Raw genomic sequence first — 15,099 nt, forward strand, 5'->3', positions numbered from 1 at the left:
GTTTTAAAATTTTATCCATCATTCTTTGGAATGTGGCGGGAGCTCCATGTAAGCCAAAAGGCAACACCTTATACTGAAAGAGGCCGTCTGGGGTTGAGAAGGCTGTCTTTTCTTTTGCCCTTTCTGTGAGGGGAACCTGCCAGTACCCTTTTGTTAGGTCTAGGGTTGTGAGATATCGGGCTTTGCCCAGTCTCTCTACAAGTTCATCTACCCTGGGCATAGGATAAGTATCAAATTTTGACACCGCGTTTAGTTTCCGGTAGTCATTACAAAACCTTGTTGTACCATCTGGCTTTGGGACTAAGACTATAGGGCTGTTCCACCCACTTTGGGATTCCTCAATTACACCTAGTTTTAGCATTTTTTTAACCTCTAAACTTATAGCCTTTCTTTTGGCCTCTGGGATTCGGTACGGTTTAAGGTTAACTCGGACCCCCGGTTCAGAGACTAAGTCATGTTCAATTACGCTAGTTCTACCTGGCCGTATAGAGAAGATTTCTTTGTTTCTTTTCACTAAATTCTGAACCTCTCGTTTCTGATGAACAGACAGTGTTTCAGCTATGCTAACCTCTGGGTCAGTTTCTTGATTCTCTGACGGACCTGGGGGTACTAGGGTTAACAAGACTTCTCTATCTTTCCAGGGCTTGAGTAGGTTTATATGGTAAATTTGCTCAGGTTTCCTCCTACCTGGCTGTCTTACCTTATAATTTACTTCTCCCACTCTTTCCAAGACCTCATATGGCCCATGCCATTTAGCAAGGAATTTACTCTCCACGGTGGGAACCAGAACTAGTACCCTATCACCTGGAGAAAAAATTCTGACCCTAGCACCCTTATTATATGTATTCCTCTGTGCTTCTTGAGCTTTCTCCATGTGTTCCCTCACTATGGGTAGGACTGCAGCAATGCGGTCCTGCATCTGGGCAACATGCTCTATTACACTTCTGTAAGGGGTAACCTCGTGTTCCCAAGTCTCTTTGGCTATATCCAGTAAGCCCCTTGGGTGTCGGCCATACAATAGTTCAAACGGGGAGAAGCCTGTGGATGATTGGGGAACTTCCCTAATGGCAAATAACAGGTACGGTAACAAACAATCCCAGTTTTTCCCATCTTTATCAACCGCCCGCCGTAACATGCTCTTTAAGGTTTTATTGAACCTTTCCACTAAACCATCTGTTTGTGGATGATAGACTGAGGTTCTGAGATGCTTGATTTTTAGGAGTTTACATAGCTCTTTCGTTACTTGGGACATAAATGGTGTTCCCTGGTCAGATAGAATCTCTTTAGGAATCCCGACCCGGGAAAACAGAACTACTAACTCTTTTGCTATGTTTTTAGCTGAGGTGCTACGTAGGGGAACTGCCTCCGGATATCGGGTGGCATAATCTAATATTACCAATATATGCTGATGTCCCCTAGCAGACTTTATTAGGGGTCCTACTAGATCCATAGCAATCCGGTCAAATGGTACCTCTATTATGGGAAGGGGTACCAATGGGCTGCGGTACGCCTTGAACGGGGCGGTGATCTGACATTCTGGGCATGAGGAACAATAATTCGTAATTTCTGCCAGAACCCCAGGCCAATAGAAGCTTCGGAGAACCTTTTCTTTTGTCTTTTCCACCCCTAGGTGTCCCCCCAATGGATGACTATGTGCGAGGTGTAATACTACGTTACGGAATGTCCGTGGTACCAACAATTGTTTAGTTGTAACTGATTTCCTTTTATCAACCCGATATACTAGGTCGTTCTCTACCTCGAAGTAGGGGTAAGCAAGTGACCTATCTGGTTGGCCAGGAGTACTATTCTTGTCCCGTATATTTCCCCTTGCTACCGCTAATGTGGGGTCCTCCCACTGGGCCTTCTTAAAACTCCCAGGACTGACCTCTAGGTCAGCGAGGGTCTTATCCGGTTCTGGGGTGGTAAGTGTCTGCTCAACATCTTGATTTGGGGTATTCCCTACCAAAGTAGTGATGGGGAAGGGAATTTTACAGCACTCCTCCTTTTCCCCCATCTTATTTGGGCCCTCGTCAACCTCCATTTCTGAAAAAGGGAAAGGATTTGTTTCTTCTAATACTTCGTTATGGTCCGCTATTGAACTCTGGGCGCTATTCTGAGCGGGGGACCACATTTTTAGAAAATGGGGAAAGTCGGTCCCTATTAACACATCATGTGCCAGTTTGGGTACAATACCCACCTTGAAATCTAAAGAACCAAACTCTGTTTCAAAAAAAACATCAACAGTGGAATATTCATGATTATCCCCATGTATACAACAAATTGCCACTCTTTGTGAACTGTTTCCCTGTTTCTTCTTAATGGGCAAGAGGTATTCGGACACTAGTGTGACCATGCTCCCAGAGTCAAGAAGTGCCCGAACCCTCTTACCATTAACCTTTACAAATGCCCACAGATGGTTATTCAAGGGGTCCTCTGGGCTAGGGCCCATACATTGGGACAACAGCGAATAAGGTTCCACGCTGTTGCATTGCATGGGCTCATAATTTAGTGGGCAGATTTTTGCTGTGTGGCCCCTCTCATGACAATTTACACATTTAGGTACATAGTCTGTGTCCCACTTAGAGCCTTTTCCCGACTCCCCATGTTGGCTATTGCCCTTAGTGTGCGAACCACTGTTGCTGGTGCTGCGTGAAGGTGGTCTCCGCTCTTCAGCGCCCCTTAACCCCGGTACCCTTTTACCGTCTCTGGAAGAGTCCTGGAACCTCGGGTAGTGGGGTTGCTCCACGACTGTGGGTTGCGGGTGCTCTTCTGCTGCATTGTACCTTTCTACGAGGGCCACAAGCTCATCCGCATTGTGGGGGTCACTCCGACTGACCCAACGGCGTAAGGCAGAGGGAAGTTTCCTCAAGAACTGGTCCATGACCAACCGTTCCACGATGTGGCTGGCTGAGTTGATCTCGGGTTGTAGCCACTTCCGGGCGAGGTGGATGAGGTCATACATCTGGCTTCGGGTGGCTTTATCCATCGTGAAGGACCATGCGTGAAACCTTTGGGCGCGAACAGCCGTGGTTACGCCGAGGCGGGCGAGGATCTCGAACTTCAATTTTGCATAGACGTTAGCTTCGGCTGGCTCTAGATCAAAGTAAGCCTTCTGGGGTTCGCCGCTTAGGAAGGGTGCGATTAGACCAGCCCACTCAGCTTCTGGCCATCCCTCTCTCTGTGCCGTGCGTTCAAACGTGAGAAGATAGGCTTCCACATCATCCGAGGGTCCCATCTTCTGAAGGTAGTGGCTTGCCCTGGTCATTTTCGGAACTGGGGCTGCCGCTGCCAGTGGAAGGTTACTGATAGTCCCCCTCAGGATCTCGAGTTCCTGCTGTAAGCCCTGAGCGAACCGCTGTTGCTCCTCTCTCAGCAAGCGGTTTGTCTCTTGCTGGTTTGCATTCGCGTTTTGCAGGGCTTCATTCGTCTGTTGCTGGTTTGCATTCGCCTGTTGCTGGTTGGCATTCGCCTGTTGCTGGTTGGCATTAATCTCTTGCTGGGCTATTAGCAGCTGTTGATGGGCTGCATTCGTCTGCTGCTGGTTTGCATTAGTTTCTTGCTGGGCTATTAACAGCTGTTGCTGGGTTTCATTCGCGTCTTTCTGGGCAGCGACATTGCGTACCAGCGCACCCACCACGTCTTCCATCTTGTTTGCAGAGGATGAAAAAAACTTTTTTTTTTTTTTTTTCAAAGTTCTTCAACCCGCAGACCCCCTAGTGCTCTGCCCGCATTCTCCACCATATGTGACAAACGGCTTACTCCGGGGCTCCGTCGTTTGTCCGGGACTGTTTAGAACACGGTCTTTTAGGGTAGGTTAAATGATGAGGCGTCACGTACTGTTCCTTTAAACAGGCTATGCCTGGTTTATTCAGTCCCAGGCACTGAGACTGCCACAGTGCAAACAACAGAAAACAGATCAAAACAAAAGCTGCTCACCTGAGCGATAACTTAACTTAGATATCCCTGACTCAGGGTTGGAAGTGGCTTTTCCACTTCCAACATCAAAACACGGTACTTTTGCAGTCTTACACAAATGAACAGAAAGATTGAACCTGTTTGGGGAAGAGGCTTCTCCCCTCTGTAGTTCAGCAGCCTTCCAGCCTCCTGGCTCTTGTGGGGAGACCAGAGCAAACAGGAAATCAGTCTTTCATACCTGATTCCTAATTAGCATGACAGGTGACAGAAATCAGGCAGCAGACAAACTCTGGTCTGGATCTCTCATCCCTCAGTTCCAGCGCTTGCCAAACTGTGGGATGGAGTGTATGTATTATAAGGCTGCACTCCCAGGCCAAACAGGATAGAAACTGTCTAGTATCCTGGGAGCCCTATATACGGAATTTATTACCATCCCCTGGTTTCTGTCACAATATATATATATATATATATATATATATATATATATATATATACACACACACACATACATATATACACACACACACACACACACATATATACACACACACACACACACACAAACATACCTGAGCCAGAAGGGGAGACAGGACAGAGGGAACCAGCGCTACCAAAATCAGCTGAGTGGAGGAGGGAGGGGGGCAGTTTAGCAGAGAAAGCAAGGAGGGGAGACAGGACACAGGGAACCAGAGCTACCAAAATCAGCTGTGGAGGAGGGGCAGTTTAGCAGAGCGAGCAAGGAGAGGAGACAGGACAGAGGGAAACAGCAAATTGTTCAGTCAATCAGTCTGGGGAACGGAGCAGCAGCGGGCAAGTTTTTTTTTAAAATTGAATGATACCTGGGTTCCCCTCCACAGCGCTTGCGCAACTGGTCATTCGGCTTCCATAGCCCCCCCCCCCCCCTCTCCCCTGTTGCGGCGCCGTGAAGGTGAGGGAGGAAGATGACACGGCATGCTTCTCCGCATGGGGTCTGCACAGCTAGGCTGTGCAGGACACAGAACTGAGTTCTTTGAGGGGGAAGGTAGGGATAGAATAGATCGATATTAAATTCGCCACACTTAGCCTGCCAATTCGCCACAAGTGGCGAATGGCGATAGGGTTGCCCACCTCGGCCATAGAGTATATACTATAATCCACAAAATATCTGTGAGATTGAAGATGCCAAACTACTTTGCCAATTGGAAAGGTGGCAAAATGAAGTCATGTTTTAATTATGGGTTATTTATTATCCAGACATTGACATGAGCAATGAGTTTAGTAGTACAAATAAAGGAAACTGGTTTTTGGGGGTGATAAAAGACAATTACAGTGCATGACTCATTATTGAGGAATCACCTGAGAAAGGTTTTTATTATTATTATTATTATTATTATTATTACTACTACGTCTACACTGTTTGAAGTTACTAATATTCAAGTGAGGGAACTTTTGGGAACCAGTGATCATAGCATGATCTCATTTGAAATAAATTGTCAAAAAAACAGATTATATGGGATCAACAAAGACTCTTGATTTTAGAAAAAAAAATATTTTAGTCAACTAAGGAATAAGTTGGGATGAACTTCTTGCAGGAAATAATGCGGAAGATAAATGCACAGTCTTTAAAGCATTGTTAGATAAGTACACTTATCAGTACATACCCATGCGTAATGCATATAGAAGAAACAATGTGGTTAAAAAAACAGGTAGGAGAACATGGAAAGGAAGAGCAGGCATATACAGTTAGGTCCAGAAATAATTGGACACTGACACAATTTTCATTATTTTGGCTCTGTATGCCACCACTATGGGTTTTAAATGAAACAACCGAGATGCAATAGAAGTGCAGACTTTCAGCTTTAATTCAAGCGGTTGAACAAAAATATCATATGAAACGTTTAGGAATTGCAACCATTTTCATACACAGTCCCCTTATTTCAGGGGCTCAAATGTAATTGGACAAATGAACACAATCATAAATAAAATGTTCATTTTTAATACTTTGCAAGAATCCTTTGCAGGCAATGACAGTTTGAAGTCTAGAATGCATGGGCATCACCAAACGCTGGGTTACCTCCTTTGTGATGCTTTGCCAGGTCTTTACTGCAGCTGTCTTCAGTTGTTGTTTGTCCGTGGGTCTTTCTGCCTTAAGTTTTGTCTTCAGCAAGTGAAATGCATGCTCGATCAGGTTGAGATCAGGTGATTGACTTGGCCATTGCAGAATATTCCAATTCTTTGCCTTAAAAAACTCCTGGGTTGCTTTCGCAGTATGTTTTGAGTCATTGTCCATCTGTAAAGTGAAGTGCCGTCCAATCAACTTCGCTGAATTTGGCTAAATCTTAGCAGACAATATATCCCTATACACCTCAGAATTCATTCGGCTGCTTCTGTCTTCTGTCACATCATCAATAAACACTATTGACCCAGTGCCATTGTAAGCCATGCATGCCCATGCCATCACACTGCCTCCACTGTGTTTACAGATGATGTGGTATACTTCGTATTATGAGCCGTTCCAAGCCTTCTCCATACTTTTTTCTTCCCATCATTCTGGTACAGGTTGATCTTAGTTTCATCTGTCCAAAGAATGCTGTTCCAGTACTGGGCTGGCTTTTTTAGATATTGTTTGGCAAAGTCTAATCTGGCCTTTCTATTCTCAAAGCTTATGAATGGTTTGCACCTTGTGGTGAACCCTCTGTATTTGCACTCGTGAAGTCTTCTCTTTATGGTAGACTTGGTTAATGATATGTCTACCTCCTGGAAGTGTTCTTCACTTGGCTGGATGTTGTGAAGGGGTTTTTCTTTACCATGGAAAGGATCCTACGATCATCCACCACTGTTGTCTTCCGGTGACGTCCAGGCCTTTTTGTGTTGCAGAGCTCACCGGTGCGTTCTTTTTTTTTTTTCAGAATGTACCAAACTTTTGATTTGGCCACTCCTAATGTTCCTGCTATCTCTCTGATAGATTTTCTTTTTTTTTGCAGCCTAAGGATGCCCTGTTTCACTTGCATTGAGAGCTTCTTTGACCGCATGTTGTGGGTTTACAGCAACAGCTTTCAAATGTGAATGCCACACCTTGAATCAACTCCAGACCTTTTACCTGCTTAATTGATGAAGAAATAACGAAGGAATAGCCCACAACTGTCCATGAAACAGCTTCTGAGTCAATTGTCCAATTACTTTTGGTCCCTTGAAAAAGAGGGGGCTACATATTAAAATGATGAAATTCCTAAACCCTTCCTCCAATTTGGATGTGAATACCCTCAAATTGAAGCTGATAGGCTGCACCTTAAGCCCATATTAATAATTTAACTGTAACTTGAATTTATTTTGGAATACACAGCCAAAATAACAAAACTTGCATCAGTGTCCAATTATTTCCAGACCTAACTGTATATTGTTGAAGTCAGAATGGACAGATACATAATATTAGAATTATAAGGAATTGAACAAAAGTTGCAAAAGGGTAATTAGATTATCAACAACACAAAATTGCAATGGAAAGTAAAATCAACGCTATAACATTCTTCAAGAATATAACTACCAAAAATATTAAAAAGAGAATGATGACCCTTTCAATGTGAAATAGGCAAGCAAATTATTGGGGATAAGGAAAAGGTGGAGGTATTAAACACATTATTTATTTGCCTATGTATATATACTAAGGATGAGTCAATTGTAACAGGCGCAAGCCACAACTGCAACATTAATTAACATTTGGCTAACACAGGAAGAAGTGCAAAGGCGACTTAATAAAATTAAGGTAAATAAAGCACCTGGCCGATGGCATACATCCAAGAGTTCCTAGAAGCTAAGTTCAATAATAGCCAGACTGTTATATTTTATATTCAAGGATTCCATTTCCACAGGCTCAGTACCACAAGACTGGCGTAAAGCAGATGTGGTGTCAATATTTAAAAAGGGAGCTAGATCAAAACCAGGGAATTACAGACCTATAAGCCTAACATCAATAGTGGAAGTAACTTATATGTTTATTAAGACATAATATTCAGGAATAACTATTGGATAACAAAATTATTAGTAAGTCAGCATGAATTTAAGGATAGGATAATTATAATATTATGGATAATTATAATATTATCTTATTCTTCTCTTCCCAGGCATGTTTCTTTGATTGGAACCCATCTTTTAAATTTAGCCCATCTGCAATTGATCTGTATTTAACTTCTACCTGTCAATTTAACTGTCTCCATCAGTTCAATTCAATATCTATTTGGTAACATTTGAATCCTGTCTCCAATTACCCCGTTAATTAAATTCAGCTGTCACACCTAGCAGGACAAAACCCGGTATAGAATAAACATCTGTTTTAATGTTCCTCACATGTTTTAATTAAGTTGGCTGGGCGGAACCTAATTTCAGTCAGGTGACATTCTGGAGCTACAGTATTTAACTGAGAGCACAAACAGCCTTTGCTGTTTGCAGCCATTTTTGAAGTAGAGTGTAGTTCTGGAGTTTCAAATGGAGTTCTAAAGGAGTGAACAAGTGGACAACATCTACTGGCCATGATTCCTGGATTTGATCTACGCTGGAAAGGAGGATATTATTTATCCAAGACTGCACATCTCAGCACTTGTGTGATGTCGCCTTTACTAATTATATTTGCTATGGCCTCATTTCTTCTCAAATTATGCACTTCTTTCAACCAGCCTCATGTCTCCAACTCTATTCATATATCTCCATCTCTCTTTCTTCACCACTTCTCAGTTCACATTAACTACTTTCTTTCCTGTGCCCTCTGTCACTGGAAAAGCCCAATGCTACATCCAATATAACAAAAATACACAGTGAAATACATTTGGCCTCGCCCAGTAGCACTCCTTTTGACACTTATATATATATATATATATATATATATATATATATATATATATATATATATATTATGTGTGGTATGTTTTGGGGTTTCATGAGCTTGCTGGGATTTTGTGTGTTTATTAACTTTTTTTCCAACTGGTCTCAGCTGTTTGGATGTTAGTGGCCCCTCCCCCCCCCCAGGGTTTATGCTCACCCCTCCCCACTTTCTAAGTTAGCAGGTATTTTTCATGTTACTGGGTTTGGATAGATCCAATGTGGTAATTCTCCCTCCAAATAGAGGTATATAAATATATAAATATTTCACTGTGTATTTTTGTCATATTGGATGTAGCATTGGGCTTTTCTGTCTTTCGTTGTATACAGTTAGAGTTGGAAAAGTTGGTACAGGAGGGTGAGTTTCAGATTGGAAAAGAGCAGCTTAAACATCACCAAACATCAGCAAACGGCTCATACCGTTTAGCTGCCCTTTGTCAGTGCCAAAGCCTGTCCGCTTTGGGGCAACGCAGATGTAGACTGAAGTGGGTGGGGTTGACGTTACACATAGTACAAGCAAAAGCAGATGTTAACCCTTAGCACACTGGTTCTGTGCAGAGGGGAGAAGCTCTTGGGGAACCCCTTCAGACGTCCACATGAGGGGTGACGCAGATGTAGACTGAAGGGGTTAAGAGTGAATGCAGCTGTGGTTTCAAAGTCCTTTGTCCTCCTGGGTCATTAACATTCCAGTGGGTGGGGTTGACATTACACATAGTACAAGCAAAAGCAGATGTTAGCCCTTAGTACGCTGGTTCAGTGCAGAGGGGAGCAGCTCTTGGGGAACCCCTTCAGACGTCCACATGTGGGGTGACGCAGATGTAGACTGAAGGGGTTTAAATTTAATTCAGCTGTGGTTTCAAAGTTCTTTAGTTAAATGTTGTTATTTTATTTGATATACTGTACGTTGTTGCAGTCCTGGCTGCTGATAGGGGAGACAGATGGGATTTCTGAAAAGAGGCCCGTCCCCCCTGCTGGCAACCTTACAATGTATCTGGCCAACACACCTCTGCTCTGCTGGCTGTGGCCATTTTAGACCATTCTGAGGGCCCACCCCTTTGTCGATCACCACCCATCCGCCCTCTTCCCCCACTTCACAGGCATGTAAGGCCCTCACATTTACCAGTCATTTTTCCTCCAGCCTGGGTGCTCCTTTCATGGGCCTCCAGCATTGTCCTGCACCCAACTATTAACGTATGTATTATTAATCACTATCGTTGGCAGGGAAGGATTTTGTTTGCATAATTGCTAATAAAAGCTGTGACCTTTTCCCCCCAAATCAGTTGTGTTTATTTGGGGGATTTGGCTAAAATGGCTTAAATGCAAGGGCAATAGGGGAGATTTGTGGTCTGGAGAAGAGTGGTGTATCATCCTACAGTAGCTGTCTTCTTTTTCACAGAGAGGCATCTCCAGAACAAGAGATTCATGAACATTTACCTACTTTACTATAACCTTCCATGCTGCCTGGTCACTCTATCCCTGCATTTCATCAGATTCTGCAACTGGTCTCTCAAACCACAATTTTCTAACTTAGAACTCTGTTTGTGACTCTTTATTGTTCACTTAAAGAGACTTTGTGAAAGCTAGAGGTTGGCAACTCAAATGGCATTTGTTCTTGTACAAAGAACAACTATTATACAAGGAAAGACCATGTTAAATGTGTATAACCGAGTACAATACAAGCCCAGTGTGAGTAAAGAAAAAGGTGAAGATACCTTTTGAAGAGGTCACTGAAATAATAAAAAGAAAAAGAATGATCTCTTATAAAATACTCTTAAGAGCTTGAGGGTTAGCAGTGTCAAAACTGTCCACATAAAATAAAACACCAAGAATACTGGGGGAATTACAAAACCTGGGGCATACACGTTGATTTATAACCTACAATATAAAATGTGCTCTGCAGAAGTTTACGTACAGTACTATGCAAGACTGTAATTATGCCTGGCAATTATGAGGTCTTAAATGTGTTTGCTTGACTGCAACAATAAAGAATTTGACAGCGTTATTGTACGATTATAAAGTGACAGTGGAAGATCAAATAAAATGCTAAAAGATTGATCTTCATTACAACGAAGTGCGGCTCCGGGGTATATTCGATCATTTATTTTTCGTCCTTGGCATACAGTGCTGTATTTTACAGGTTCACTCTTTCATAAAGGAGATAACTCAGTCAGCATCTCCTTGCTGTAAAATGTAGTACAAAAAATAAATCTATAATCCAAAGAAAAATACTGTAGCCCTTATAATTATTGTAATATCTACTCTCCGTGTATTATTAAATTATGTTGCTATAAAATGTAAAAGAAGTTGAAATGTATAGGCTTAGAGTGTACAGATACACACAGAAAGTTAAAAACACACTAATGAAAAGAATCCCAAACAAGAGCATACAATATTTTTGCGTGCTTAAATACCTCTTTGACTTATTATATGTGAAACATCCAGGAACCTTGAAATGTAATGCAATGTGCATCAGTCAATTATAAATATGGATCAGACACAACTGTACTGGAGAAATCGTACAATACTTGTGCACGATCTCCGTGGGTCGGTAAAATTCAATTTATTCCAAAATAAACTTGCCCATATGGCTTAATCTGCCCATATAATATTTTTTGTTTTTTAACATTGAAAGGTGTACATAATTATTTTCTTCCTCCTTCGATATGGTATCACACTTCATATTCCCTGACATTGTTTTGTTGTACATCCTACTTCACAGTCAAGCCTGTTGGTATCAGACATTATTGCATGGGTATTTCTTCCATATAAAAGATATTTGCCTCAATGCATAAAGTTACGTGTGCGCTGACGCAGTTGCATCCCAAAATTTGCATTTTTTATCTGTCTGCAACGCATGATTTATTACGTATATTTCTACGGTTTTAGAATTTGCAGCACGCTGCGATAGTATTCTGCGCTAAAAGACTTACACCACCTTTAAGGTGTCGGCGAAAACCAACACAGAAAACCATCAAGTACATTTGCGCACGCTGCACATGCCTTAATGCATAAAACTGCACCAATATGCAAATGTAACCCACCATGACTCCTCCCACGTGAGCAATCAATCCCTCAAGGCGTCTCAGACAGACCAACATATCCCCTAAAATGGCACAAGCAAGATAATACATAAATGCTGGGTGTCGCAGGTATAATTTATCGTGGGTTGCTAAAAAATAATGGCATTGCGAAGGAAGTTGGCATTTCAAACATTGAGCCCATTGTGTATAACTAGTCCATTTAAAAAAAAAATGGTGTCAAGATGAGCTGAACCTTAAGGAATGGCAGAGGCACTGATTTTAATAATTGTGTCCCTATGATGGGGTTTACAGAGCCATCACTTGCAAACAAGCAGTACAAACTGCTGCCTGACTGCTGGAAACTCGCCTCTTCAAAGGACAGGCAGCTAATTAAGGCATTAAGGCAGTAGCACCTGTAGCATATAGTCAGGCTTCTGAGAACACACAGAGGCTCATTTAGGTTCCATTTGTGTTGCTTTTGTAGATATGCACAAACAGAGAAATGCAATCACATGTATATAAAATCCACAAACCAACAGACTAACAAGACCCACAAACCTGTAATCTCCCGTACTAACTAATGTTGCCACTAAACCAAAACAGTGGGGGTGGGTGGGATAATCAGCAGCAGCAGAAGCAAGGATAGAGGAAGTTCAACCTCTTAGGGTGTGGTCCCAGTCAGCACTGTAGCACGTGCGCCCGGCGGAGGGCAGAGCGTGCACCGCGATCTGCGGTCCTGGGACAGAGGGAGAGTTTGCGATGGGAGGGGACGTGGCGGGGTGTTTGCAGGGGCTTGGCCATGAGCTCACGCGGCTGGTTCGCCCTCATTGGCTGAACCGCCAGCGGGGGCGTGGCCATGTCTCAGTCGCAAACTCTGAGCTCAAACTCCCCTGTCTCACTGAAAACCTGTCGCGCACCACTGGGGAAATATGCGCGACAGGGTAGTAACTGGGACCGGACTGGCTGGGGGGGGGGGGCCTTAAGCATTATGCTATATAGCCCAGCCCTACTCCTCCCCTTTAACACTTGCCTATGCCTAACTCTCCCACATCCAATAGCAAAACAGAAGTTGGGGAGGGGCTAACTTTATAGATTATGTCTCTATGGTACGTGAGTAGATCTTTGGGCAGAGGCACTGAAATATTTCAAGAAATAATGGGCTACTTTTACTAATGGTCGATATTGGCTGTGTTAAAAAAAACCATGGTATCCCAGCAAGAATTTGTAGAATTCACTAAGAATTACGTTTAATGAAATCGATTGCGATATTCATTCTTATTTGCACACATGAGAATTTCTATAAACTCGAGAACGAAAGCGACACAAATTAACTTTGTCAGAAATAGGGGTCAATCCACGCTGGCGATGCTGTTGTGGAGTAATGGGGGATGACATTACACTTTTCCAACCACAGGGCTACGTAATACACTGGCGACACACTTTATTCGAGCTCGGCTATACCCGGGTGTATTGAGGTTTGTGACTGTTTTCTGCCCGAGTGCATTGGGTTATTTTCCAGGCAGGGATTGAAGCATTTTATTCCCACTGGCTGCAATACTGCACAGTATATATATATATATACTGCATTACAATTCATGAATTTATGCCATCTGGTAGACACGCGAAGCATTGCAGCCTATTAAATCCTAATCATTATCATTTAACAGATCAGCCGCCCGTCAGCCAGGCATGAACCCAGGCTGGGAAGGCAAACGCAACGGGGCTTGTCAGAGGTGAGGAGCGGCGCATTCCAGGTATCTGCCAGGTACATACTGGGTATTTGCTCGAATAAAGTGTGTCGGTGCAGTAGGTTTTTTTTTTTTTTAAACCCAAGGCAGAAAATTATTTAACCCTTTTGATGCCTAAGGCTTCCAATGCATTCAAATAGGAACCCTTCAGCCTCCAATGGGGATAATATGCAACATAAATACCCTACAAATAAACACAAAAACCATGCCATCCATATGTGTATATTTTAACCCCTTAGGTTGAGCATGACTAGCTGGGAACTTGGGCTTCTATGGGGTTAATAAAGAATATGTTCTACATTGCTAATGTTATGCATTATCACCTATTCTTGGTTGTATAGCGGTTATCTTGCCTACAGTGTGTATGTAAGGGACCATTATATACAGTATGTTCGCAAGATACAGTAGGGCATCAAAATTGGCCATACTATTTTACTTTAGCTCGACATCACCAGGTGTAGCATGTGGATAATTAATTATCAGGGAATTCCTCATTTGCATGGTCATTAGCATACTCTAAATGCTTTCGTTAAAAATAACACTGGCATATCGACGCAGAAAAAAAGCCCCTCATCGCTGCTTTAAGACTTGCAAAATGGCTTTAGTGAATAAGACGATTGTTAAAATTGGCTTTAAATATAGATAACTCTTTCTTCAATTTATCAACCTCCAGTGAATTTTGTGAGAACCGTCTTCTGTTATCTCAGGCTTATCTCTTGCAAAGAATGGGTTAAAAGAATGGGTTAAAAGAATGGGTTAAAAGAATGGGTTTAAAGAATGAAACTAACTAGAAAATCCCAACACACTGAATAAAGTTACATTTAAGTAAATGAAACATACCAAATACCTTACACATGCCATCAATGCAGATATTTCTACTGTTGTTTCCCTCAAAACATGGTGTACCATCAATAACCGCCTCCAGCAGTTTATCAGCAAAGTTGCCATCAGTGGGTCTGCAATGTAGTTCACAAGGGTTTGCTGCATAAAAAAACAAACGCATTTAATGTACAATTTATAGCAACCAATTCCAATTATTATTGAATTATGTTTTGTGACTATTGCCTCCAAGGATCTCTGCGCTGAAATGAATGGGGAGCTGGATAAATTAATTGGTTAACTAAACGGTTTCAATAAAAAATATATATTTTAAACAACTGTTTTTATTATTATTACCTTAGACATAAATATCTTTTTGTGTCTAGTTATCCCAAAGCACCTTTATAAAATTACAAACCATACATCCTCATTATAGTAATAGAACCAATTATAATTGCTGCTCAATTGAACTGTCTCAAACTGATTGAAGAAGAATTAGATGAGAACGTTAGCTAGAACATTGAGGTCACATATGGATGTGCTTGCTAAATAGAAGAAGGCAAGGCAACTTAATATAGAACTCATTTGTATTTACATGAGATAATTGTACTAGGAAGTGTACAGTATGTTGAAGTACAGTAGGTGACTAAAAAAAGCTTTGTTCAATACACATGAAGCAAGACTTACTGTGTCTGCACCGGGGCAAGTTGTGAAACCACAACTGCTCCGGTGCCGGAGAATTATTG

At 42.1% G+C, this 15,099-nt stretch overlaps 1 protein-coding gene across 1 annotated transcript in view; it reads right to left on the minus strand.

Annotated features, from left to right (window-relative positions):
- ADAMTS12 (ADAM metallopeptidase with thrombospondin type 1 motif 12) overlaps positions 1-15,099 on the minus strand; it is a 609,209-nt gene that overhangs the window by 192,141 nt on the left and 401,969 nt on the right. The window contains exon 13 of the mRNA XM_075587768.1: positions 14,382-14,515. Coding sequence (XP_075443883.1) covers positions 14,382-14,515 — 134 coding nt within the window. The remainder of the gene's footprint in view (positions 1-14,381; positions 14,516-15,099) is intronic.

Source organism: Ascaphus truei, chromosome 1 (genome assembly GCF_040206685.1).
Source record: "Ascaphus truei isolate aAscTru1 chromosome 1, aAscTru1.hap1, whole genome shotgun sequence".
Taxonomy (NCBI): domain Eukaryota; kingdom Metazoa; phylum Chordata; class Amphibia; order Anura; family Ascaphidae; genus Ascaphus; species Ascaphus truei.